Source organism: Calonectris borealis, chromosome 2 (genome assembly GCF_964195595.1).
Source record: "Calonectris borealis chromosome 2, bCalBor7.hap1.2, whole genome shotgun sequence".
NCBI classification, from domain to species: domain Eukaryota; kingdom Metazoa; phylum Chordata; class Aves; order Procellariiformes; family Procellariidae; genus Calonectris; species Calonectris borealis.
In genome coordinates this window covers 123,800,327-123,828,172 of record NC_134313.1, presented here as the reverse complement: position 1 = coordinate 123,828,172, position 27,846 = coordinate 123,800,327, and the positions used below count along the sequence as shown (strand labels likewise).

Here is a 27,846-nt window from a genome sequence, read left to right as displayed (position 1 = left end):
AAGGCTCAAGTGGACTTTATTACAGTTATTAGAATGTACAGGGACATTAGTGCACTGGTTCTTATTTCATCTCTCAAATTCAGCGTAGGAGCAGTCAGACGCTAAGTACTTGTACCAGCTCTTTGCTTTTTGCACATTTAGAATGTGTAACGTGGGACGTCTTTAAATCATTTTCTGAAATGAAAGAACAATGTAGTCAAAACCAGGCTAAACGATTTCTTCATAGACTGCTTGGTATTTCAAAGAAATGCGATAGATACCAAACATCTTTAATAAAAGAAGTGATTAAGAAGTGCTAACAGGGTGGTAGGATACAGATAACCGATTTTATCATCACCTTTATAGTCTTTAAAGTCCATTCTATTCCATGATCTGGAAACAGTCCTCGAAAACTTCATTATAACACTATTTCTTTATTACAAATATTTACATACTATATATTAGTACAACTTCTATTTCCACACTTTAACGATTCCATCCCTTGATGCAGTTACTATAAATCCTTGTGTGGTCTGGAAAGTTGCAATATCTGTGATAATATCATGATGTCCGACGGGGAGAGACTCTGGACCCTTCCGAGGGGTCTCATCAGTGGGACCCAGTTTTTGCTTGTTTTGAATTTCCTGTACAAAAACAAAGTGAGAAATATTATTTACAGAAAGGTGAGCATTTGCAAAGGGGAATCATCACACATATTAGGTTGTAAAAAGATCACAAAACTTCTTAAAACAAACAAACACAAACCCCCCAAATCTCCCACCCTTTGATGGTTTTCTTAGGATTACTCCTTGGTTCATTTCTTTTCATCACACACAACCTAAGGCTTAATCTGAACTGACATTACAGCTCTCTGGTTAGGGAGAGAATGTTTTTTTCCTCATATTTATTTCAATGACACTAAGCTTTGATAGTGCTACGGTGGGGGGGCGGGGAGGAAAAGCTACAGCGACACACACAGCTTCCCAACGGTTTTATAAGAACTGGTTCATTACATGAATATAATTAAGAACTTCACATGAAACACTCAAAAATCATAGTGCATAGGTAGACCCTCACTGAGTTGGACTTTTTTTTTCTTTTAAACAGTCACCTTTGAAGTAGCATTCATTCAATTGCACTGAAACAAAACATTGTGCTATTCAACAACTAGCAACACTGCCCGTTCCAAAAGTCACTCTGAAGGATGTAATAAAAACTGCAGAGTTCTGCTACCATATGATTTTAGTCTCCACACATCTCACAATGCCTTGCTAAGATCCTACACAAAAGACATTCCAAAGACTGATCAAAATCAAAAGTGTTAAGAGTCTAGACTTCAATACCCCAAAAGAAACATGACTCTGGCTTCTGCCTGTAACTATTATTTGGTAAGTCTAATTCTGTCAAAAACAACCTTTTTTTTTTCTTTTAAAATAATTTCTTCCTAACTGCCTAAAAATGCAATGCTGACACCATCCATAAAAGGTAAGAGTGAGATAGTTATAATTAAATCAGTCATGCAATTAATGTAACCCATGGTGCCATCCAAAAGGCAAGCAGAATAGGTGTCTATCAAACAAAGCAAAATACCTGAACCACCTCTGTGCCCTCAATTATCTTCCTGTAATAGGAAACAGATGGGCAATTAGAACTTCCGGCAACAACATACGATCTCTCAGGGTAGGCTAGATCCCAAAACCTAAACACGAAGAAACAAGTTGAGATGTTAAACAAAATCAAGTTAAGATGTTAAATTTTATCATCTTAATACAGCTATTTAAAAGCTGTCTTGCTCTTACGATGGAAATGAGTGGGCACAAATCCTATATGCCTTCTACACTTAGTGGAAGACAGCGATGCAGAGAAATCAACATTCATATCAAGCTTACACATGAGTTATTGTTTTGTTTTGCGCAGCCTATCAAGAACTTTACAGAAGGGTACACATTGTGTTCCAGAGAAGCACTGAGTTTTGCACTACTTTTGCTGAGAACAATTCTCAGTTCACTGATGCTTACTAATGAACACATCTTCAGCATTATTGTTTTGACTTCTTGGAGCTTACTTATGCAATGCTTGGCAAAATTTAGTACACCGGCAGGGGTGGAGGGGAAGGCGTCAAAGAAAAATGTTCTTGGTTTTATTACCTTATTTTCATGTCTGAGCCTGCTGTCAGTAATATGGGATTACCAGATGCTGGACTACAGTATATTCCGTGGATGCTGTGAGGAGAAGGCTAGTAGGGAAAAGGGATATATAAAAATAAATTATCACCAATAGCTGTTGCCATGCTTCACAAAGGGAATACATTCTTTACCACATTCATCCATCCATCCAATTTCCAAACGTTTCTGACAAATGCCAAGTTACTTTGTTAATAGGCCACATCTTAACATATTAAGGTAAATTGCTTCCTTTTATTCCTTACGTTTCACAGAGCAACGCAACAGATTTAACTCTGCACAATGCTTTTTTGGAATCTTGGAAATTACATTCTCCATGATGGCAAATGAGAAAGATTGTTTCTAACAGAATCAGGCAGGCGAATCATGCTGAAAAAAGCACATGGATGCTCAAATTTTTATGCTATGAAGGCATTAAGGGACTGACACGTAGCAGAACACTAGCTTGAATCACAAGTTCCCTGTGTGCAAAGCACGTGATCAAAATGAACTCAACCTGCAATCTTTTTAGCACGTACAAATTCAAGTTTAGGTAGATTCCAGATCTGCATTTACAACATTTATAGAAGCAGCTGTGGTTATTTTTGTGTATGTATTTGCGTTTTAAGAAAGATATCCCAGATTGCTCCTTCCCCAAATTAACTCTTTGAAGACGAGCAACTTCATGCTTTAAACTAGCAGTTAAGTGTAGTAGTGGCATAATATTACAGAAAGAATGTGCAAAAGAGCAGATGCTTACAGAAGTATGCACAATCCCAGACACAGCAAGTAAAAGTAAGTACAAGATGCCGCACCATGAATTTTGGCTTTGCCATAATCTTTACAGGCTTGACCGGCTCATGGGTTTTCTAAGAACATGACTGGATATAGCGAGTGAGTGTTACAAGTACATTCCACAGATAGTGGAAGATGCCAATGAAGATTCAGGTTACACTGCTGTTTTACAAAGGGGATTTAATTTTGACAGCAAAACAATTATGGTGCCAAAATAAATCCCAGGGCAAGTTCCTGGTGCCAAACTGGCAAGGCCATGGAGACAGGTAACTGTACTGACGCACAGCATGGAGTCTGAGGTTGTTCTACCCCCGGCTACAGAACAGAAACAGGAAAAGAAAAAGACCAGACCTGCAGTTCTGAAAGAGGAGGTGCGCTGCTGGCCCACAAAGTGAAGCGTCGATCGCCAGTTTCCATATCCCACATGGAGACTTCGTTATTGCCTTGAACAGCTACAGGAAAGATATTGCCAATGCAAAAAATATAAAACAGGTCGGTTGGCTCTTGCTGTGTTCTACTGGCATGATACAGAGGGTATGACACAGAGACGCTCTCCACTTGCTCTCTGCAGCTTTTGTGTTAGTTTTGCTTTAGCACTAAAGCCACACATGTGTTTTGTTGGTTTTATCGCTTAGTAGAAGCTTCACTAGAATTAAAGTGCCTCATTTAAGAGAGTTTAAATGAAACCCACTTTAATCTCCAATCCTTTTAAAAGGTATTAAAACCTCATTTTCCTCCCTGGATAACTTCTTATCCTTCTTTGAGAAGGATGGATGGTCTGTTCAGCATGGTCATCAGGGACTTCGGAGATTACCCCTGGGCAGGTAAGACAGCAATCCAAAGTTACAGAGTTCAGTAACTACACTGATGTTCCACATCCATGTTTAGTGTGGACAGGCAAAGAATTCTGTTCAAGGGATTGTTTACATGCCTGGCAGCAATCTAGCAGGCAAGGACTTCTTAATAATATTCCAAAGTGATTAACTTTGTCACTCATTTATTCTTTAGCAGGGAGGAAACAAACTAGAAAGCACAGAGAAGCTTGCTTTATTTGTACCTTTTTTCAAGAAATTTGTTTTGTCTCCCAGGGTAGTTAATAACTAAAATAAGAAGTGAAGCCTAAGAAGCAAGTAAAATATGAAACTCAAATTATTCTCATTTTACAGCAACTTTATCAATTTTGTTATTGTAGGATTAGTTTAAGCTACTTGTCCATTTCAGAATGTGTTCCTGACACAAACACTTAGAAGTGTATGACAGTGCTACATGCAGTGAGGATGAAGCAGCTGTGAGCATACCAGATGAGGAATCTTGGGAGATTTTCAAAAGCTCTAACCCGTGACACAGCTGGGTTAGATTCAAGTGGGAATTGGAATGGGACAACAACCTTTCAGTCTCTGCTCTACAGAGGCACTGAAGGCAGTGGCAGAATTCCCATCAACATCAATGTATGTCATAATTTTGGGTTTTGACTTTTATAACATTTTGTCCTTAAAAAGCAATGTGGTAGACAGCACACAGGGAGGGACCCTCATGAGAGCTGTAATGCTCAGAAGATAAGAATTGTGAAGGCTGTCTGTCATTTTCATAATGGCTTAACACAACTTTTTTTTTTTCTTCCCCTTCTCCCCTCTCTCTCTTTTTTAATTTCAAAAAGCCAGGAAGAGCAAAGTGGCAGAACACAAGTATGAACCTTCCCTTTTTTCCTCTCCCCAAGCAAAGCACAAGAAAAACTACAAGGAAGAAAAAAAAAACCCAACTCCCCCCAGGGCTTGAAGCAGAAGCTGAAACAGAAGCTGCTTTAATCGCAACCTCTGGCAACTGTGAGGTAAGATTAAAACACCTTTTACCTGCAATTACCCAGGACTGATAGACAGGATGCATGAGCAGGCGCCTGATTCGGGCCTTGGAAGGATGAGAATGGCTGGAGATCGGTAACTGAAACCTCATGTCCCAGCATGCCATGGTACCATTGCTTGTTCCTGGTGAGAGAAACTCCCCATAGTCAGAGAGATAAATATAGGGGGTTTTGCCCATATCCTTGTGCTCTGTTCCTAGGGAGACGGACTTCAGACTCAACTACTTAGAGGGAAGAATACTTCCCACAAATAGATCAGTAGGTATTTATTTCCTCCTGTTTGAGAAAAGCATATTCTAGTCAAATCAGATCAAGCGAAAGCTTGAGCTATAGTTATTGTGAAAGAAAACCAGAAGGGGGCAGGGAGAGAGAGAAGCTAACAAGAAATACAGGCTTACCAATACACAGCCAGCATTGATGTATGTCCACAGCAAATGAAGTTATGAGGCCTAACTTCAAATCATGTTTCAGCGTCCATGCGTTGCTGCTAGATCGCAAATCCCATCCAACCAGAGATCCATTAACTGTACCGTAAGCCAGTACTGACTGGGCTCCTGAATTGAAGTGATGCATATCTACCACACAGCCATCATCCTTCAGATCTAAGGACCTGGGTTAAAAGAATAAACCAATTTAGAAACAGATATGACTCCCTCCAAGTTTAAGACTCCTTCCAATAGCTAATGCTGAGCAGCATTTTCCTCTTCATGTCACTTCTCAAGGCATCTGCCAGAAAAAACTTTCCAATTTTAGTACAACAGATGCTTATACTCTCTCAAATCTCTCTGCTGATAGGACCTGCAAGCCTTCTACAGGCTCGTAAAATGCTGTCAGCAGCTCTTTTCAAACATAAACATAGCTCTGTGCTCTGGGTCTCTCAGTGTGTTTGATATTTCTCTCCTATTCATGCTCCACATTTATCAGATATTCATCTACCCAGAGTTTACAGGCAGGAACACCCCTCTCCATGTTATACTGCCAGCACTGTCACCAATCACTTACTGTGTGTGCAAATGGACACCTTCTTCACACACAAATGCAGTGTATGCCAAAAGGGAAAATCTGGTTTGTAGTTTCCATCTCCATTAGATTTGGCTTATTTCATTTCTGAACTTAATTGCAAATAAAAGAGGACACTTGAGAGAGACCTTACTTTTACTTTGGACAGAAAAGAAGTCTTTGAGATGGTTGCTAGATTTGCTGGGGCCTGGACATGTCTCTCACTCAAGCTGGAAGATTAAGCTTTTGAATCAGTGCCAAATATTCAAAAACTGCTCATATGGAGAGAGGTAAGAAAGAGCTAAACCATCCCCAAAGACTCGGCTAAATAGTATCCCATCCCCCAGATCTTTGCCACCTTACACACATTAAAAGCCTGGGAGAAAAAATGGCAGGCCTGAGGCCAAACCACATGCTGTACATGTGTAAACGTTTATCTAATGACCTGTAAAAGAATCTCCAAAATTACTTTCTAAGTATTAACATCGTACCAGAAGAGGTAAGAAACTACCAATCCCAGTGCATAAATAAAAGAATTGAGAACTATTCAGACTGATTGTTTCAAGCTCGTAACGAGTCCAGTGACACAGGAGGCAGCAATAACCTAGAGCTATCAATCCTCAGCCCTGCACCGTTGCCTTTCAACCCTTCTTTATGAAGCAGGATAAGATCACGGATTACACTCTTCCAGTACAGCCTGGGCTCAGCCCACAGGAAGCCTGGAGCAGATCAAGGAATCTAATTGAGGGATATACTAACAGCTTGAGTTCTGCGGTGAGATTTAACTGCTCTAAGTACATACCTGCTTTGTATTGGATGAATTTTGGGAGATTTAGGGAGCTTTGAAGCTTCAATACCAAGAAGCTGGATGGCACCGTTATCCGAAGCTATAGCCAAGTAATGCGAGCCTTGGCAGAATGTAAGTGTCTTTACATGTCCTCCAATCCGAGAGTACGTCAAAATTGATCTAAGCAGTAGAGAGAGAAGGAGAGGAAAAAAAAGAGGAAATTCTTTGTGGCACATTAAAAAAAAAAAAAATTACTTCTCTCAAGCACCTACTTAAAACCAATGAATCTTGAGAGAGCTCTCAAAATAAGATTTTCTAAATGTTCCAAAATCAGAAAGCAACATAGCCCAAGTTGCTTCTGCAAGCTTAACTCCTCATCTTTGAGCCTCTAGGTTATAACAGTCTCCGACTGCAAATGCACACGTTTGTCTACGAGTAAAATAATAGTCTAACCTAGATCTGTATCAAAGTACATACTGTAGTTACTGTTATTTAACTGACACTGCAGTCACTGATGCAGTCCACTGCATTTTTTTCAAAATATTTTGAGACAGACGTCCTCTTCTCCCAAAGATATCTCTCTCAGAGACCGTCAACCCCATACCACCCATGTATCAACCAGCAATACAGCTTTCCTGCATCAAACATCAGTGGATGCAGAGACAGTTAAGCACAGAGTTAATTTGTTCCAAAAACCTCAGATGGCTTTAAACAGCAGCAGCAGAATATATTTATGTCTGTATAGAAATTAAATCAAAAAGCCCGTAATTACTACAACTGCGAAGCAGTCCCTTTGCATTTGCTAGCAATTTTTTTGCTTTTATTAACTAATTGAAACAGCAATCTAATATTTTATAGTTGCATGCAAAGAGGAACACCAGTGTATTTCATTATTGAAATCTCCAGCACACCCACAAGTGATTCATATTTTGCTCCCTGCTCTAATTTATTTTGCACTCTAAAACAGCAGCTCCAGAATCCTATTATTTTTAAATCTACCTGGTTGTAGTGGTTTTTCCTTCCATTTTCTGGCTGTTCCAGATTTTCACTGTGCCATCGTTTGAGCAAGTGGCAAAAATGGAGTGTTCATCAGAGACCCGAATGCGGTTCACCGCAGACTTATGTTCATGAAGGTGAGCTACCAACAGTCCTTTGGGACGCCATCCTATAGGGAAAAACAAGACCATAAAGTCTGGTGTTGATTTCACAACTTAATAGGAACATGAAAATCCCCCTGATCCCATCCACCAACAGCTATATTGGGCTATAGTCATTACAGCTGCAAAGCACAGAAGGCACTGAAAAAACAGAGGTAACGCATTTTAAATATTAAAGGCAAAAGCCTATTTGCTCAATTCTAAACTAAACCCTATTGGCAGATCTGGGTAAGAGTTTTCTTTTAGATGGGTTCCATGTACATTCAGTGAAATTTCAAAGAGCCCTTCTTCGTAGACTTTGTAGAGATATTAGGGCACAGTTCTCCTGCTATCAGCCAATGCAGATTGCTGTGCTGCAAATGGCAATCCCATAAATGCTCAAAATGCACATAATGAGCAACACATTTGAACAGACTTAAGTTCCTGGAATGTCTGTAGAATGCCTGAATTGACAGGTTCGGTGTTGCACTACATGCTACATTGCCAGCCTTAGGTACCTAATAAAATGAAGTAACAGCTCGTCTAAATCCCTTAGAAAATTTATTCCAAAACTTCAAAAATAAATTGAGGAGTTGAGCTGCCACACAATAACTCTTGCCAAGAAATTGCCAACATTTGTGTGATATGTTTCCTCCTCTGAAATAAGAAACACAGAAGTATCTGGCTGCACTTCTAACACGCATCTACTATAGTGAAGGATTAACAGCAGATGAAGGTAATGAAGGACAGACCACAGCAAATTTCAGAATAAGACACAAACTTTAAATATGAACATTTTTCTGGCACTCACTCACTTGTGTGGCAGAGCAGGTCAGCTGCTTGTATTGGGACATGTTACTTCATAGATTGTAAAACTCTCTTCAGAAGACAAACACAAGGCTTAGCCAAGCTCAGTCAAGGTTAGCTATGTTCAAACGCTATCTGGTTGGGCCATTTTCCTGATGATATTCTACTACTTCCCTTAAATTGACATGGTAGCTGTATATGCCCAGGTGTGTGCATTTATGCTAGATTTACCAAAAGACTTTAGCATCACCATGTTGATTACTGCAAGCCTAGCTGGTACAGATTCCGCTCCCAACATCTGGAGTTCAAGCACATGAACTGCCATTAGTAGAGGACAGTCAGGAATCTCCATATGGGATATCCAGCAACAAGTGCATGGAGTGGAGAACACCAGCAGAAAACACTGAGAATTAATCTGGGTAAATCCCGATCTCAATTTGGAGCTTCAAAATTTAAGTTGGGGCCATAGGAAGATGACTGCGATTTAAAACCATATGTTTTCTCCCAGAGTGGCTGCCAGAGCCCTAATTAGCAAAACCTGGGTGTTGCTCCTCCTTTCTGGTAAAGAAAAAGGAGGTAAAAATGTCTCTCCTTCCCTCTGAAAGCAACGAGGTAGTATGGGAACACACGTCTTCTCTTTGTGGCTGGGCCCTGTGTCGCCGTCACCACTGCTGGTGGGAACAGGCTCCTTTGTAAGCAAGGGCAGCTCAAACAACCCACCCCAGTATGCATGCCACTGGGTAAGAAAACCTGGCCAAGAGGTTACAACACTCACAGGATGGCTGAAAATCTGCAGCCACCCCAGGCAAAATACTCACATTTCTCACCTCCCAACACAGTGCTTCTCCCCCTGCCCAAACCAAGCTATAGGCTGTTACAGGATGGCAGCTGTTACAGTTATCTGCCACACACCCGGTTACAAACAACCCACTTCAGAAAACTCGATGGAACAAAGCGCACAACCTGGACTTCAGGCCACTGGTTTGGGTCTGTTACTGCAAAGGTAAAGATCTCTGTTCCAAGCCCTCTTTCATAGGTCACGCATGTATTTTGCCAGATAGGTGTTCTGCATAGTAGGTACATTTCCTAAACTAGTAATTTCCTCTTTTCCTCATCTTCTGCATTTTTTCCTTGAGATGATGATGTTTTGACTCAAATTATATATATACATTTTTTTGTATAATAACCTCAGTGGCCTGTGATTTACCTGGAGGTGGGGGCTTGCTCTCCCACTCAGCATTCTCCATCATCTGTTTGGCAAGTCTCTCTGCATTGCACTGTTCTCGCTTCTGCTGGATCAGCTGCTGAAGTTCAGTTTTGCAAGTGGTGATGCGTAAGTGGTGTGCAGATGGGGACGCTGTACTGCTCAGCACCTGTATGGTTGGCTTCCTGGGTTGAACAACTGTTCCATCAGATGCCTGTAAGAGATAAGCACTTAAAAATATATGCCTTACGTTCTACGCACAGATAAATCCTGCTGTTAAGATTACTGGGTCACACTGCAGAAAAGTGGAAAAATCTTTTTTATTGAATCAATTTGCAATGAATTAGCATTAAAAAAAATTTCATGCTTGCATGAAAACAATTAAAAATAGTGAAAATTATTATTTATAGAAAAGCTTAACATTCACTTATTCTACCCTGTTTGCCTAGTCTGCTCTGTATTCTATTTGTAGAAACTATAATGTGCCGCGCACACCTCTTAATGTGGTTATTACAGAAGCAGTTATTGCTCTCAAGACTGACAGGATTACAGGTTAGCTCTCGAACAATTATTTGTGTATATTGGGCTTTAAAAATAAAAGTGTGAAGTGTTTCCCTCTTAGTTCAGAGTGGACACTCATTTAAAGCTAGCAGAAGTTAATCTCCAACTAGAAACAGAATAGAAAGAAGTGTTCAGTGTCAAGAGATGCCCCCACAGCCTGCAGGGCTCCCAGTCCATCCTTCTGTAGCCAGTACTAAGTATTACAGGCACGGGCTGTCTAAATGCAGCTACGATGTGATACACCAGTTCCAAGTTAAAATAATGACAACTCTTCTCTTCCTCACAACACGTATCAGGGCATGCAACTTGAGGAACAGTCTTCCCTGCCAGAACAGTTTACCTAATAACCCACAAAGCTCCATCTCTCATGCAAAGGATCTACTTGTTAGTGAAGCTCTTCTGTTCAAGTGACTAAACTTATTTCCATCCTCTCTCAATCCCTATTTTAAAAATAAGAACTTGAAAGTCAGCTACTCTGCTGGAGAAGATGCCAGGGAATAGCACCAGTGTAAAATAACCTCCAAAAAAACCAAGACCACCACACCCCTATAGTCTCACTTGGCTTTGAAACAACTGAATCATTTAAGTTTAAGATGCGAAGATAGTATTTTTCAGCACTACCTGTGGGGAGGATGACAAAGTGGCACAAATGCCAGCCGAGGATTCTGAACGAAGTGGCTTCCCAGCCTGGATGGCTTCAGGATCAGTAGTTGGTCCATGTCCTTTGGGTATTGGCTGGGAGATGTTAGTTGGTTCCAGGGACCCAAACATGCTTTTCCATTCTTCATTTACATTCGAATCTTGCTTTACATGTTTTCTAGCTATAAGCAACCAGGAGGGTGAGGGAGAGGAAAAAAAAACCAATAATCATGACAACATTCACTCAGGCTGGTCATCACTTTCAGACTACACGCGAGTCCAATGTTTACATGCCAATTTATTATTTATATAGTTAATAGAGAAAAACGTACTGCTAGGTTGTTTAAGCCAGCTGACAGAGATTTATGAGGCAAACAGAACACATGTGGCAAGTGCTCTATTTACACCTTCTTAATCCTACAGTTGACTCATGCAATAAATCATTCCAGTATAGGGAAATTTTGCATCTAGAAGGCTGCATGATTAGACTCCACGTGATAATTTTTTCCTATGAGTTACTCCATTGCTGGCATAAGACAGGGATAAATTTGTAATAGCACAGTATGCAAATCATTGTCAGTGTCAAATACAATCAGTTTTCCATCACAATCGCAACATCACCTGTAGAGTAATTTTTCATCTGTAAATAGGAAATTTATTTATTTTTAAGCATTCCTCTGGAGTCATTTAAAAACTAACAGTCTTTAAAACTGTAAAATATAAAAAGTGAAATGAAAACATGGGACAAATTAAATTTGGACAAAGTCAGTGAAGAAGTTAAAGGAGTGAAGACTTTGCAGGTGACAGTTTTGGGTGAAGTCAATCGGTTCAAATACAGACTTCATACACTAACTTTTAAATCCTGTCCGCTCCTGACTCCACAGGATGCAAAAAACTGAAGAATCCTGTACTTATGTACTTTCCTTTAAAATGATATGCAAAACATTTGCAGACTAGCATCTTAACTCTGTACATAAGATGGAAATAGCTACCTGGTTTGCAGATATTTCTGTATTTTTACATCTGAAAACACAGAAACTATCAGTGATGTACAGAGGAGGGTCTTACAACTTTGACAGAGCAAAGAGGAAGCTCACTGTCTGGAAGAGAAGAATTTTGAGGATATAGAGAACTGGAATAGAGGTAGCAGCATGTGGATTTCAAAGCTGAACAAGGAAATATATGAGGTTTTTCGAGCTGAAAGAGTAAAATGGGGGTGGATGAGCAGCTGAAGAACCCTAAGGTCAAAAAGCACGTACTTGGTGGGTGAGCAACAGTTGGCACTCCTCAGTGGCAGCCTGTTTCAGCACCACACCTAGGCCTCAGTTTCCTCCAGCCTACCTCAAGAAAACATCCTGGATTTTCACAGTTAAAGAGCTCATCGCTTCTTGAGAGGAAACAGAGATAGCAGAAATGTAGCCTTCATAATTCACATGGTTACCATGGGTCACTACAGTCCTGTTTGTCACAATCAGCTAAATAACCTGTGCGTATTACTACTGCAAATGCAGTCAAACTAATTTAAATACTCTCAGGGGTAAAATATCCCCATCTTTCGCTGATCCAGAGAGCATTCCAGCACCTCACATTTCAAGTAGCAGAGGTAATTTTCTTATTGCAAACTCAGTGAGGATGGTGATAGTTATGTAGGCTGAATTACTGAGAACACTTGCTGAGTAAATTAAAGATTTAATTCTCTGACCCTGAAAGAAAGGCTATACTTTATCTATACAGACCACAAAATATACCAACCACGTTTGTCATCAGGCTCCTGCTTTGTTTTAACAAGATCCACTTGTCTCCCAGTTATTCCCAGAGCTGACAAGTCAATCACCCCTTTCTGACTGCTGTCATGCAGGTGGCTCTGATCCACTATATTGGCTTTAGCTTTATTTGATTTTAACATAAAGTCTTTCAGTGCTAACAGTTTGTCTTCTTCCTCCTCAGTCATCCCCTGCAGAATAAAAGAAAAGATATTATTATTTACTTTTGAACAAAAACATGCATTGAGGCATGAAGACGTAAGAAGCAGTAAGATTTATGACTGGCTCAGAAGTGGAAGGAGAGAGCACATCCCCAGAATTCAAGACATCAGTCTATCACTCATACAAGACTTCGGGTAAGCTGCTGTAGTATAAGAATATCTTTCCTCCTCAGGAACAGGGTTAGGAATAGTGAAAGGGCAGAACAGCATTTAATATTGGATCACTGTCTGGTGCAATCTGCTTCGTTGCCACCTAGGCCATGCTTACAGCCCACAAGCCATAGGAAAAAAAAGGAGGGGAAAAAAAGAACCCCGAAAAGACACACACACATGCAGCTGCAGTCCTTCCTCTTCCCAGTTCCCACTACTTTGTGTGGGTGATTCTTAGTGTTCCCCTCTTCACATATAAGCCTCAACACTTTCCAGCTCCCTTTGACTTTTGCACTGTTACTTGCATGTCTCTCTCTTCAACAAATGCATACTCTTCTCTCCAACACAACACACAGCACATATTCCGTAACACTGATACCATCACAGATGTGTCAGAAACCCGAGACATACAACTGAAGTCTTTAAAAAGAGGATGTATTTGGGAAATCCAAACGTAAGTTTGCCCAATTTCTGGCAGACCTTTTCAGAATCTCCCTTAACTTCTGAACTCTTTGTCCTACAAGCATATACTGAAATCAATGAAGTCAATGGTTTGCAGGATCAGAACCTCAGACTGGGAGTCCCTCAGAGCAGCAACTGCAAGGTTAGGGTCTGTGGAGACATACAGAGCCCAAGAATCTCAAGCCTGACTTTCAAAGTACAAATAAAAAACAATCACTTGTGAAAGTAGCTTCTTCAAGAGCTGTGCAATGGCAGGGTCCTCTGGGGGTGGGCAGTCAGGGAGAGCACCATTCCTCTTCTTCTGACGCATCTGAAGGTGTCGGAAGAGGCTCGTGATATCCTTCGATCTTAAGACATAATCAAATATGGAACGGCTGACAGGCTCTTTAAGTACACTTAGCAGGACTATTTCTTTATCTATCTGCAATTCAAAAAGAGAGACCAGTCAACATGGAGGAGGATGATATCCATATAAACATGGGGAAATCTAGCAGTAAATGCTGTCATCTCACGTCTACGATGTTTGCACTTTTTTTTTCCTAGCCTGGAAGTCAGTAACTGGACAACTGCAAATATTAATATAAAAATCAATCTCTTCCTCTGAAGGCATGTTCTAAAAACCAGTTTCCAGCTCAGTCCTGAAGAGATGCTTTCAAACTTACAGTAACAAAAAATCATGTAGGACTTAAAAATTATTGCACAGGATTGTGCCAATAATCTCAACTTCTCTCCTTTCATTAATGTAATATCTTTCCCTGTGTTGGTCATACCAGATTTTCTCCGTTCTCTTTCCCTGTTCTCCCAACAGTCCGAGAACGTTAACTTGGCATTGCTAGATGGGATTAAAAATTCTACTGCTAGTACAATGATATTTCAAACTTTGTCCATCTTTGTCCTACATTTACCCTGTAAAAATACCAACTAGAAGAGCTCTTCCTCTGTGTCAGTCAGATTACCAAGTTTCCTCCTATGTATACAAGGGAATCAGGATGCACAAGCATGTAATTAAATAATATTCAAAAGCATATTGGGACATTAGTAAACAGTCATAAGAAACGGATGAGTTTAGGCATAATTTAGAATCATTAACTGGGGCAGTCATTCTAAGGATTGTTCATTACTATTAAAACAGAAAAAAACAAACAAGTGTCTATTCTCCCAGGTGGCAATTCAATGTCTGTTTGTGTCCAGAGAACACATCTGGACAAAGTGTCTTGTATGCAATCCAGATTACTTGCAGCCCCAACATTCCTTTGAGTTTATACTTCTCTTCTAGTACTTGATCTTTGCTGTTTCAAGAGTAGGTCTTAAGATGGCAGGGGGGAGGGCAAGCCATATTCATGAAATAGGCCCCCAGTTACAGTCCCACAGTTAAATGGCCAGACCTAATTCGGCCCAAAATTAGGACATAAATGCTTGTATAGAAGTTAGAATACTCAAAATAATTAATGGGAGATGGTGAGGTTCAGACTGCAATTCTTCCTTCACAACAGTGTCAGAAGACCTCATTCTACAGTGTGCTTCTCATAGCTGACTGTCTACATGAAAAACAACTTCAAAGTAAGTCCAAAATGAGGACTTCTTTATTACAGTCCAACTCAATGTCACCCCCTACTTGCTTACTACATTTAGTGTTGCATAGCAAAGAAAAGATTTATATACTAAAATGAAGCAGGAAGTGAACAAGACAGAAATTTATCAATCAATGCCTAAAACACAGCACAAGGTGTCTAGGGAAATGTGAACAAGGAAAAATATTATTTTAGTGAAGTTACCACCTGCATGGTTTACAAGAAAACGTGATGCACTTTTCAAAGTAAGTACTGCAGCTGTTTCTCATCTATTTAAACACCTGAAAGATGCATTCTACAGGTCCTAAAGTTATATGCAAAGATGCCTATATGATCATACTACCAGCACCACGCAGGTCATTCCTATACACGTGCTGTTATGAAATGACTTAACTCATTCATGCTGAGCACTCTGCCCTTACCCTTGGCAAAGCACTGAAACACAGGAGTAGCACTGCTGAAATCCCAAGTGTGGTAATCGCTACCTAACAGGCTGCTCGTGTTTTCAGAGGGTGAGGGCCCCAGTCAAATCTGTTAGCGGGGCAGGGCTGGAATACTCAGTCTTGTAGATGAAAGCATAGAATACAGAAATGCTTGTTTCACAGCCAACTTTTCATGCCTTTTAGACTCCTATAAACTAGCACAATATTTCAAGAGTTTGATTGTAAACAAGGCAGAGAAGGGCTTGAACCAAAGACATACCTATTGATTTTAGGCTTTGTAAAATGTTCTGCAATTTGCAACAAATTTGAAATAACAGTCTTTCAAACATGGAAGGCAATGGCCATTCTATCAATGTCTGACAGCAGAGATCAAAAAACTGTATCGCCTCTAACCTTAATTAAAAAAAAGGCCATGGCCAAGACAGACTTAAGAATTATGACTAGTCAAAATATAGTCACAATAATATCATTTGAAGTATTACCTGTATTATTGGTTGTGTGATAAAAGGGTGGAGGTATGGCATTAGCTTGCAGTAGACATCAGCAATATTCAAATACTGTGCTACCACAGTGATAAATCCAACTGCACCGTAACGTATCCAAAGATTAGGATGACACAGGAAAGGTGCTGAAAAAAAATCATGCTGTTAAAATATATAATTCATATTGAAGAGGAGGAATCATGCTGTATATGGCAGCCTGTGATGTCATTTTCTTCCCCTAGAATTACCCCCAAATTGAGCTTACCCTCCTGCAAGCACTCATACTGAGAAAATTATTTCATGGACTTCACTGTGCCTGTGCTGCTCAGCTTCCTTGCCGTTGCCAAAAAGCATGTTTTTCCTATTTATTCATTTCAATCCCTAATTGTCAACTCCAGATTTGCAAAGGACACTAATCCAAAAATAAATCTCAACCTTATTCTGGGCAATTATGGATAATCCCAATACCAGTAATTTATTTTTTTCTTTTTAAGTAAATACTTTATTCCTTCCTTCTTCCCCTCTCTTCCTTGAATAGTCACTACTTATACTGTAAGATTATCAGACTCAGAAGTCCATCTCAATTATGTGGGTTTTAAGAGTTGTAATCAAGCGACTGTATCTAGTCATGAGATATAATCACAGATCATCTGCCCCGAATTCTGAGTGGATTTGAAAAGCCATAACATTAGGAAGAAGCAGACTACATCTCAAAAGATCAGTTGGTATCTTCTTTTCCATAAATAGTTGGTAAATCTTGGGCACATCTAAATTAAACTGGTAAGCCTGATGAGGAAGGAGAAACCAATGCTTTATTCAAGGTTCTATTGAGTTAAATGGGGTTTTATGGTGTTAGAAAAAGGATGAGAAAGGATCACGTATTGTCTGAAGGACTGGATTCCCCCCTTCCTTAAAGGCTGATGGGTAAGAGTTTGCAAGTTATGTGCCTGATCAACTTCCAGAAGTAACCAGGAGTTTTTCTTTATAGGAGGTTGGCATGAAGAACAAGGAAAGATCTTAAAGCAGAAAGTTTTTGGACAAAGTATTGTTTGCTGCTGTCCTACATAAAATCAGAGAAGATGCTTCCAATTTGTTCCACCAGAATTATTATCTTAGAGTTCTAAGCACTAACATGGTCCAACTAGCAATAACTCATTAATACAGTTTTATGTAGATTCTAAAACAGTACTATAGGTTTGCGTATTGGACAGCTAAGCTGACGGTGAAGCTTATGTAGTACTAAGATTTCTTTTCTTAACTAGGAAAACAAGGTATACTCGAGTATTGCAACTTACCGATATCACAAGCAAACTCATAAATATGGGGTTTTTGCAAGAGCCCCAACTGGCACATACAAGTAAGAGCATTGAGGGCTTTATAAATGACAAATTCTTCAGCATCACTGAGACCTTGCTGAAGCAGAGGTTTCAGTATTGATGAGCTTTGCCAGCCAACATAAGCAGCAACACCTGAAACATAAAAAGAACACAAAAAAATCCAAAGTAGCACTTCCTTGCCTTTCCTCACCAAAGTTTAAAATTGCTATCCCACAGAGACATCTCAAACCAGATTATTAGTCATTAGGAAAAAAAGGAAGCTGCTTTCCATTCAAAATTAGACCAATATTCTCAAAAACTGTTTGATAAAAGCAGATCCCTGTGCCTGCAGAGATGCCTTCCAGATGCCAGGCACAGATGTCAGCACACAGCTGGCCAGCAGAAGTCTGAAACAGCAAGGCAAAACCAGCAGTGCTCCTACGGGGTGGGGATGCAGGGCATGCATTTGTACATGGAACGGACAAGTGAGCAATAATGAAAGGTTCTGTTAGCAGGATTTTGTCTTTTAACTTAGCAGTGATTGTAATTTGAGTATCACTCAGACTCGTGAAAAGACTGAACTAGATGCTGGACTAATCATCAGCAAGGAAAGTCAATAACATACATTCACTTAGCCACAAAAGAAAGAATCACTAATAGTCAAAAAGGAACTTTTAAAACAATCTTCTAAAACTCTTCCAGCCTGAAATGGCTGCAAGATTTGCTGTTTAGTTAACTAGTCTCAAATTACTTGCCATCATGAAGCCACCTTGCCCCTAGTTTCAAAAATAAATCCAATTTTAAAATATATTTCAAAATCTTAGAAAGAAGCCAAGACCAAAAGCAAAATGACAGTAATTCCTTTGAAGTTGCTGGACAAAAATATACCAACTGCATCGCAGTAAAAGAAACTGCTTTCCTATTTTTCTTTCTTTTCCACATGAAAACCAGCTATTGGCCACATGAAACTGCCATCTGGAATTGTTTGTTGGATTAGATAACCCATCTACAATAATTAATCTTCGGCAACGATCAGGGAGAGGGACCTTGTTGGATTTCTGATCTTTCCTCTAGCTTTACATCGATCAAGCTAACATTCCTTCCCCAAAACAACTGGGCAAGTCCTCTGATCGTTTTCAAGAGAAAAAAATTAGTTTTTCATTGAATAGCTCAGGCTTATTGTTGCTATTGTCATATGTGGTACACAGCACAGACCATTACTGCCTCTGCTTCTAACCCAGTTATTTGGGATAGATAAATACCAGAAAATTCAATGTCTTCCCATCAGAATCGAGATTAAACATAAAATAACTTTATCACTTTTACTCTAATAAGGTAATAATCAATATACTTGCTCATGTATTAATGCTGAGCTTTGCAACCAGTTGCTAAAAGGACGAGAGGAAGAAGGGAGAAATAGCACAGGTAAGAGAAATCCCCTCAGTGCCCCTGTTACAGAAGGGCATTTGCCCGCAGCCACAGGCAGCAGTGCCTGCACATACTTAAACACGAGTTAGAGAGCTCAGTTTTAAAGATGTGCAAAAGCTTTAAGTAAAACAAAAATATAAATTTTGAACTTTATTTGAATTCTTCTGTGGAGGTTTTGAACAGATACTGGGAAAGGAGGAGGAGGAGTTAAAAATATAGGTTACATGTCTTAACTTTTACACTTAATTGCCTCACATCTCTCTACATGTCTTTTGCAAGAAGCCAGGACACTGTGACCTGTGCTTTTGCTACCTCATTGCTCCTTCTAAACAAATTCCAACAAGTTATTAGCATCACATCTTGGCAAGGTTTGCCAGCACAGCATTTTGCGGCTTCCAGTCATGATGGAACGTGTGCCTACCATAATGGCCCTGCTGGAAGTTTGATCATGCTCGTTTTTCTTGCCATGCACCTGAAGTACTATTTCCCCCCCCAGGTACTGCAATGGGAAAGTTTTCTTGACCCGCAAATCCTGAGCACTGACTCTCAGTAACAGTCATGTGGAATAATTTCCAACATTAGATACACTTAACAGCTGATGTCGTCCCTTGTAAGATTTTTAAAATTGATATTAAGTCTTCTGAGCTGACAAGAATCTTTAAGTGAGGTTTTAAGGCACCAAAAAAGTTTTTCAAATTATAATTTTAGCCTACTATAAAGTAGCCAGGTCTACTTAAGTTAATGGGACCATGCACACATGTGAAGGGATGCGGCTAGACAGCTTGCAGAAATCTTAGTATTTACTTGTCATAATTTAGCTTTTCGAGTTAGTGGCTTTAGCAAAGACTCAAAAAAAAAGACAGCATTTAAAGTTTATTTTTTATGTTAATCTAACCTAGACTTAAATGCCACAGTCTCATTTGTATTAAATATTTGGGCTAAGAGAGAGATATATTTGTATTTACATTGTTTCGTCTTCACTTCCTAAAGAAACATTTACACCCAATAATTCAGCAAAGTCTTCTTCTATAAACTATAGAAATCTTTATAAGAAAGGACTTTTATATGACTGTTAACAGTTTCCAGGATATGCAAAAATTAATTTATTTACATTATTGCTCTACTCTGTTTGGCTGAAACCAAACACTTACCAACAATGCTGTCAAAGAAAGCTCCTCGAAGATGCCAGTCATTCTTATCATTTAAGAAAGTGATCATATGAGACAGAAGAACATCATTGGCTTTCTGACGCCCAAAAAAGACACAGAGACGTGTTATTCCGTTTTCCATCAGTGTTTGTTTCACAATATTCTCCGGGTCACTTAGCAAAGTCACAACTTTCTGCTGGACCATTTCATGCAAGGCTTGCAACTCTGCAAGAGACAACAGGATGAACGTTTGGATTGGCAAGAAACAATATGTCCATTTATCTGCTGCTAAAGGAGTTACGCTGATAGGTCATCCTGAAGAACACTTGACTCTGTAAGATGGGCAACGCAACAGAACCTCAACAATTCCAAAGACTGGCCTACCAAAGACTTCAGACTAAGCATGAGGTGGTGGCAAAGCCAAAGGATATAGAAATGTGAGACATTCTTACCAAACCAACATATTCTAAACTTGTCATAACTTCAACTAAGATCATCCAGGTCATTATATATATAGGTGAAATGCAGATGTGAAGAAGCATCAGAATGAGTCAGAAGCAATGTTAGAACAGTAAACAAAATGCTTCAAGGCAATTCTGGTTTGATATGTTGATTTGACTACCAGTTTCAAAATTTGTGAACTGACAACAGTATATTTTTAGTTAGGTAGATAGATTGGCTTCATTAAGGATACAGAGAGGAATAAACAATACTTGAAAAAGTGAGTACTTCCAATTTCATTAAATATCAGCAGTTACCCTAATGATACTGATGAAAAATTTGAAGATGACCTTGCCCACGGCTTCTATTCCATGATGCAACTAAAAAAATATTTCTATTGAATGGAACTAACAGAATTGCTAAGGCACTGGCTATTACTGAAAGCTGTACAAGGGAGGTTCTCAAACAAGTAGCACAAAAATTTCAGCTATTGCTGTCCCAGCCTTGCAGGGGTGATTACCATTTGCCTGCAGTCAGAAGACCAGCTAATTTGCTTTCTATTGTGACTGTCAGTCACATGAAAAAATTGCCTTCTGGGTTCAAATTTCTCATAGTTCGTTTCTAAAAGGGTAAAAAGAATAGAACTATTCAAACTTCCTTCTTCCTTGCGTTACTTCTTTAACCTCCAAGCTATTTTGAGGGATAGGGGACAGTCTTTCTTAGAAATACAGCCTGTACGATGAGGCTTCCTCTCTCACTCGTCAGCAAGTCTGCGCATCCCATGCCTTATGTGAAGGAACTTGAATGGGATTTTTTATGCTTGGTTTTGGTAGTGGGTTTTTTTTTAAAAAGTATCATCCTGCAACTAGTTAAGAGATAACTGAAACATGCCTTTTTCCCTACCAAATGGGGTGTGTGGGATGTTTACCCATTATGATTCGTCACAGATTGATCTACTTAGCTCAAAAGAGAAATGACAGTTTTTAACCACAAACTCTTCCTAGCTTAGAAGACTTGCCCGGCATTGTTCCAGAAATCTATGCATCACTAAAAGGCACTGGAGCTGACACACAGATCACTTGTTACCATCCCTCCTTCACAAGGGAAAGAAAAAGAGAAAGCCATCCTTAGGATTTTAACTCATTCTCTGTGCTACTGTTACAATAGCACAGATAGCAGCGTTACTGCCCAATGGCATCCATACATTCAGCATCTTCAGGCAAAAAGATAGACAAGAATTGCCAGGCATAGCAACAGAAAAGGAAGAACTGAAAAATACAGTACTATGACTATGCTAGAATTTGACAGGTTTTTCAAAGCTAACGCTGCCTGCCACTTCAATGGAAGCGGTATTTGGAATACAGCCACGTTTTTGCAGCTGACTTGTTTACGGGACCATGAGTGAAACTAGATATGCAACCGGGCAGCCAGCATCACAGACAAATACCTTGAGAACTTTTGGAGAGGAAAAGTGTGCTCATTTATATACTTTTTCGTCTTTCACAATGTTCAGAACAAAGGTGTCTGTTTCTGCATGAAGCTGTAACACACGTGCTTTGATACTGGTTGAGGCAAAGCATTCTTCTCATTTAATAGGAAGGCTAAGCTTTAAGAGATGAGGCAAATCAGTGCTAACTAGGAGCTTTGGCCCACAATTTGCTATTAGAAGCAGGCAAGGTAAGTAGAAGTGACATTACCTGTGTCATAGTTATCACTAGGGTGAGATGTTTCATCCATTTCTTCACCATTTGGTTCATTTTCCATATTCAGATTTTTCAGCTGTACTAACTCCAGAAATCTCAGAGCTGTTTCTGCCAACAACGCTATATTTTCTGCAAAGGAAAACATTTTGGTTAAGAATTGTTCTACTTTGCCAATTTACATCAGTCTGATGATCCCCCTGATGAGAGATTATAACCGCTGACAATACCAGTCATGATGGGCAAATGGAATTGAAATTACACAACATGCTCTGGTGAACCCACTTCTGTTCACACTGACCCCAGCAAAGCTACCAAGTACATCAAATCACTTTTGTCATGTAAGCAAGTGGAAAAATTGTAAGGATATCAAGTGTAACAAGGACTAATTTCAGTCTTCTAGAACTAGCCCTAAGTGCCACCTAATCTCAGGCTAATGACTAAATAACTTGATAGAACCTAAAGGCCAATTAACCGGAATTAATTAACATGTCCACGTGGTAGAGTGCAACAAAACAATGACAGACCAGCATACCAGGATATATATCCTAGGGAATAACAACAGGGTTACCCTTGAGGGCTGGATTCCACTTTTAGAACATTTGTCCCCATATCTATCCCCACGAATTGGCACCGTTCTGCACTGTTTGGAAGCTGCTGAAGCAACTCAGGCTATATTATATGGGTCAGACCACTGCTGGCACAGGAATAATCTCGTTGAGGCAGAAGTCCCACTTAAGCAGCCGTTCTGAGTGTCGTCCAAGACAACAGCAGCACGCCAGTGGAGCCTGTCCACAGCCCAGATCAAATCCTGTAAGTCACCAGTCTGATCACTTCCAGAAAGTGTGCTATAGTAACACAGGTTAACTCAGGTATTAGACTACCTTTAAATATATATATTTATTTATTTGAAAATTTGAAATTTAAATTGCTTTCTTAAAAGAAAAGCTATTTGACATTAAGGCAACTTAATCAGAGTTGACCATCTACAGTTCAAATAACCTTTTCAAATTTCAGAAAATATTCTAGCTGTAGTCAGTTTGAAAACAAATTCAAACCACTGAACACAGAGAGAACCTCCCTGTAAGCAGATGCAACTGGAGTTTATGGGTACTGAGACCTGTAGCTTTTTTGCACTTGCAGAAAAGGAGATTGCAGTTTGTTTCTTTCATTTCAGCTTATTTAACAAGTTCAGCTTTATATTAGTCATTTAAAAATTAATTATGAATAGACTATAATTTTACAAGATTTGGTTTTTTTTTTTCCTAAGCTACAAATAGAAGTGAGGAATGAAAAAATGGTTCTTTCATAAAACCCTAGAAGTGGAAGATCAAGGTGACCAAAAGCAATTGGTTATATTCACTAACTATACATTGTCTTCAATAATTAGTTTTATCAGCTTACTTAGTAAACAAAAGAAAAACATCACCTGGAACATTTTCAACTGAATTCTGCATTTATTACTTTAAAAAAAAAACCCAAACCAAAAACCAAAACACCACACTTAAAAATATGCTAGTCATAGCAAATAAGGGAACATGGTAAATAGCAAATATGGGCTTGACTACAAAGCTTCTTCCTGAACCAGGCAGAACTCACATATCTGAATAACGTACAAAGAAAATATCTGCTATGGTATAAGTCAGTCTGTTACATAGCAAACAATGTCATTTCAGCCCCTCAATATCAAATTTCATTTTGGGGAAAATAACTCTGAAGCATAGCAACACACTGATGCTTTACGTTAGTTTCATATTTATTCAGTTCAATCCCGCCACTCTAAGCAAACAATCTGAGCTAACAAAATGTCAATTAAGATAAACTAATAAAAGCAGCAAAGGGTGGACAACCTCAGAAAGCCCTGTTCCCATACTTAACTACCCAAAGACTGCTTGGACAAGTACTTTTCTTCGTTACGCTCTTGCTTATCCAGGGAATAAAGCCAGGGCTGCTTCCCTGAGCATGAAGCTCTAAACTCTGACCCCTTACCTTAGCTGTGGGCAGACCTGCTGTGTGCTACATCCAGGCCCTAGCCCAAAGCACATGTACACATTCTGCAAGTTGCTTTTACATGCAGAACTACAGAGAAAATGAATGTTAATTTTTAAAAAAAGTTAATTCATCCAGCAGAGAGCAAACACATTTTGTCAACTATTTAAAATGTAACTATTTACTTTGGCTACAGATCTACACTGGAAACTCATCTGTTAGTATAAGTCAACTCATTAATTATTAAGTTGCTGCCACCACCTGCACCAGTTAGCTTAAGTGACTACAGGTGTCTTTACCTGCAGTCATTTCTGAGACTTCTGGGGAGATTTACTGAAATAGAAACAGCAAGCTATGTGATGATTTTGAGCAGAGGAGAAAACAGTTAAGGAAATACAGAAAAGCCCAAGATTTGGAGTTTTGACTGGATTTCCTCTTACCAGCATATGCAAGTCTGACGATGGTGGCTTCATCCTGGGCCAAGTGTGCAATGCCTGGCAGAATGTATTCTGGGTAAATGTTAATATCATTGCGTGGCACCTCTTTGACCAGAGCAAGAACTTTAGTTAGTGTCCTCACAGATTCTGCCCTCACCCTGGGCACAGAGTCGTTGCTGAAATGTAACAGATAAGGAGTAATACGATCCAGAAGAATCTCTACACTTAATCTTGGTGCTAAATGAAGAATCAGTTCCAAAGCAGCCAGTTTTGAATCACAGTATTTGAGAGTCTGTAAACAGGAAGTTATCACAGACACTAGAATAACCAGCCCATTCTCTTTTGTCTCTCCCTCGGCTTTCTCTGTGCGATCATGCCCACAGAGATTGTGAATGATGTTGTCCAGATCTTTACGTATGACCAATATACGCTCATCTGCCGATACAAACGTTTCCTTGGCAAATTGGGCCATGTAAGGCTGAAGGAAAGTGTAAAATATTTCAGGAAATGCATTGTTACGTTGCTGTTTCAAATAATCTTCAGCTGCTAAACGTTTATCTGGCTCACGATGGACCATCTGAGTGACCTTGAGAAAGGCAGAAGTAGGAGGGAGCGGGAGAGAAAGATTAAAGGTTTAGACATTTGTAATACAAAAAAACCCCCACACCACCCAAACCCAAACAACAAGCAATTTGTCAGCAAAGTAGGTGAAATAAACTACAAACAGACAACATAAATAGTTCTAATGCTCTAGTCCATCCTTACCAGTTCTCTGATACTGTGGTCTTCAATTTTGTTTAGGACTTGATCAGGGGAAAAGAGGCCATTTCTGTAAGCCAAAAGCTGAGATAAATCAAACAAGGGTACGCCTTCTGTGAAGAGCTCTGCTATTACACAGCCTGGGGAACACACACACACAAAAAAAAAGTCAAAGATGTCAGAGGATTATAAACAGAGACTCTAACTTTGCTTTCTATATATGCAGACAAGAACAAACCCTATTCGACTCTTAGCTCGATTAAAAATAAGGCAAATGAGCTGCCAAATTAACTTGCGGAAAGGAGATAGCATCTCAAGCTCCAAAAACTGGCTTTTACACTTGATCCCTGAAATATCTCCCAAGTATTTTATTTCAAACACGCCAACAGCAGAAGGGTTTGCAATTAGAAAACATGAGGCAGTGTCTTCAGCCACCTGCCAGCTGGAAAATACACCACCAGAAAAGGAACCCACATCACTGTCACGTGGAAGAAGAGTGCCAGTAAGTCAGCACGGATCGGGCAGTACATCAAAACTAAGCAGCCCTTTCACAGAAGGTAAAGAAATAACCTCTACTTCCACAGTGATGCTGGGAGACAGCATATATTCACTCACACAAACTCGTAGGCATAATGAGAAATAACATGATTGCCAAACACAGCCCCCAGTGTTGTGTCCATCACACACGTTCTCTTCAAAGGTCCCACTCCTGCAGTTTGCTCCCAACAATCAGCATCTTGCTTTATCAGTGGAGTGCCCTGGAAGACTGGTCATAAGAGCAGCTTGTAAAATGAAGTAACCGTTACCTTTAAATTCAGATTTTCAGTTACTTTACGAAAATAAAAAAAAAAAGGCCAAACTTACAGCTATCAAACTGCTCAAGACAAGCCCAAGACTCAAGACAGGCTGCCACAGTTGGACTCTATTAGTATTTGCGAGTGGGGCTATGACAGGAGCTTACCTAGTTATCCAACTTCCTGCCTGTGGGGAAAGTGAAATGAGAAGGGGCTTCTAAAGCCACTATTGCCAAATTGCCCTGAAAGCTGGCTCAGTCCCCAGGCAGCTGGACCTTAGATGAACCACTGCCTGGTTCCTCCTCTTGGGTCCCATGAGGCATATGCTTATGCAGCCCCGGAACCTCAGCCACGAGAAGGTGGCTTGCAGAACCATCTCTTTCCCAGGGCAGAGTTGAGTCATAACAGAACAGTTTGTAATCTCCCTCCTCAGATAACATGGTGATGCACTTAAGTTATGTAGCTTACTGTATTGGGTCTGTAGTTTTTCTGTGAATGAAAGGTTTGGGGTTGGGTCTTATGCTTAAAATAAGCAAGTTTTTCCACATGCTGTTCTCTAAGCCCACTGTGAAAAAAAATAACCCCCCAAAAAAAACCCAAATAAGCTTTTCTGCACCCTGACAATCATAAACAACACACTGGTCTCTGCTGATGGCTCCAAGTACCTGCGGAAAAGATATCCATTGCACGTTTTAACTCCCCTCTTGTTCGCTGATTGCTACTTGCCAAGTCTACCAAAGGAGTTGAAGGGTCCCGCATGTTTTCCAACTCCGTAGCAAACATACTGCCATCGACAAAGCGCTCGGGAGCAATGTAACACGTTCTCCTCCGTGACGTGTCAAAGAAATAATTGAAGTCAGCGGGATTGTCTTCAGGAAGATAAGTTGGTTTAAAACTGGCAAAGTCAGTAAGAAGAACCCAGTTCCAGCTGGTCACCATGATGTTCTCTGTTTTAATGTCCCCATGGCGGACTCCAGATTTGTGCGCTTGGTCCACCGCAGTAAGGATCTGGAAAGCGATCCACCTTTTTTCAATGTTGTTCAGGAATGGCCTGGTACTAATTCGATCATAAAGGTTGTCCCGTACATACTGCCTGAAAAGCATCGCAGCTTTCTCGGACAGGGTCGCTTTCTGGAAGGGAAGGCAGTTCTGTGCCGAGTGTAACCTTATCTTCAGCTCCTCCAGCTCTTGCTTGTAGCTCGTTAGGGGTAAGGTCGGATCCTGAATGGCAAACACCTTCACCACCACCAGCCCCTCCCGGTGCTTGGCTCGGGCGACCTTGAAGAAGCGGGTGCTCCCCAGGCTCTTGTCGTATTCGAAGTCGTGGATGTCTGAGAAGTAGCTGTCCACCGAGAGGATCTGCGAGGGGGCGATGCCAGCCAGCTGGTTCCCCATGGCGGCACCTCCTCCCGGGCGCAGGCACCGCACCAGGGCTCTCCCGCGTCAGCCTGGGGAAAAACACAACGCGTATGTCACCCCGGCCGCAGCTACGGGTTCACCCCGCTCCCCCCCAGCCCCGCCGCCGCGGCGCCCCGCTCTCCGCCCCCCCCCCCGCCCCGAGCGGGCCCCGCCGCCGCGGCTCCCGCCCCTCCCCAGGCCCCGCCGCCGGGGCAGCGCTGCGCGGGGCCGGCCCCGGGGGAGCGGGGCGCCGCGGCGGCGGGTCCCCTTCCACAGCCCTCACCGGCGCGGCCCGCCCGGCCCAGGCAGAGCCGGGATCCCCCAGCCCCGGCGGCGGGATGGAGCGAGGCGGGACTCAGGGCGGCGGAACCGGCACCATGAGGCGGGCGGGGGAAGGGGCGGCGCCGTGAGCTCACA

At 40.7% G+C, this 27,846-nt stretch overlaps 1 protein-coding gene across 4 annotated transcripts; it reads right to left on the bottom strand.

Moving 5' to 3' along the window:
* On the bottom strand, nt 1-27,819 carry PIK3R4 (phosphoinositide-3-kinase regulatory subunit 4). Of its 4 annotated transcripts, none has more exons than XR_012672604.1 (21): nt 27,713-27,819; nt 26,697-27,479; nt 25,244-25,377; nt 24,482-25,064; nt 22,050-22,184; nt 19,915-20,136; nt 17,315-17,488; nt 16,020-16,165; nt 13,741-13,944; nt 12,680-12,881; nt 10,910-11,109; nt 9,731-9,941; nt 7,580-7,745; nt 6,596-6,760; nt 5,193-5,404; nt 4,787-4,918; nt 3,288-3,388; nt 2,127-2,215; nt 1,570-1,678; nt 338-623; nt 1-174 (listed from the first exon to the last, which is right to left on the bottom strand). XR_012672604.1 is itself a non-coding variant. In XM_075143298.1 (21 exons), exons 2-20 carry the CDS (start codon nt 27,424-27,426, stop codon nt 453-455), a joined length of 4,086 nt encoding a protein of 1,361 aa, XP_074999399.1. In that variant the 5' UTR covers nt 27,427-27,479; nt 27,713-27,802; the 3' UTR covers nt 155-174; nt 435-452. The 4 variants fall into 4 exon arrangements, 3 of the variants coding, with proteins under 3 accessions (XP_074999397.1, XP_074999398.1, XP_074999399.1); XM_075143298.1 differs by having other exon boundaries at nt 155-174; nt 435-623; nt 27,713-27,802; XM_075143296.1 differs by having other exon boundaries at nt 1-623.
* Nucleotides 27,820-27,846: the final 27 nt, after the last annotated feature.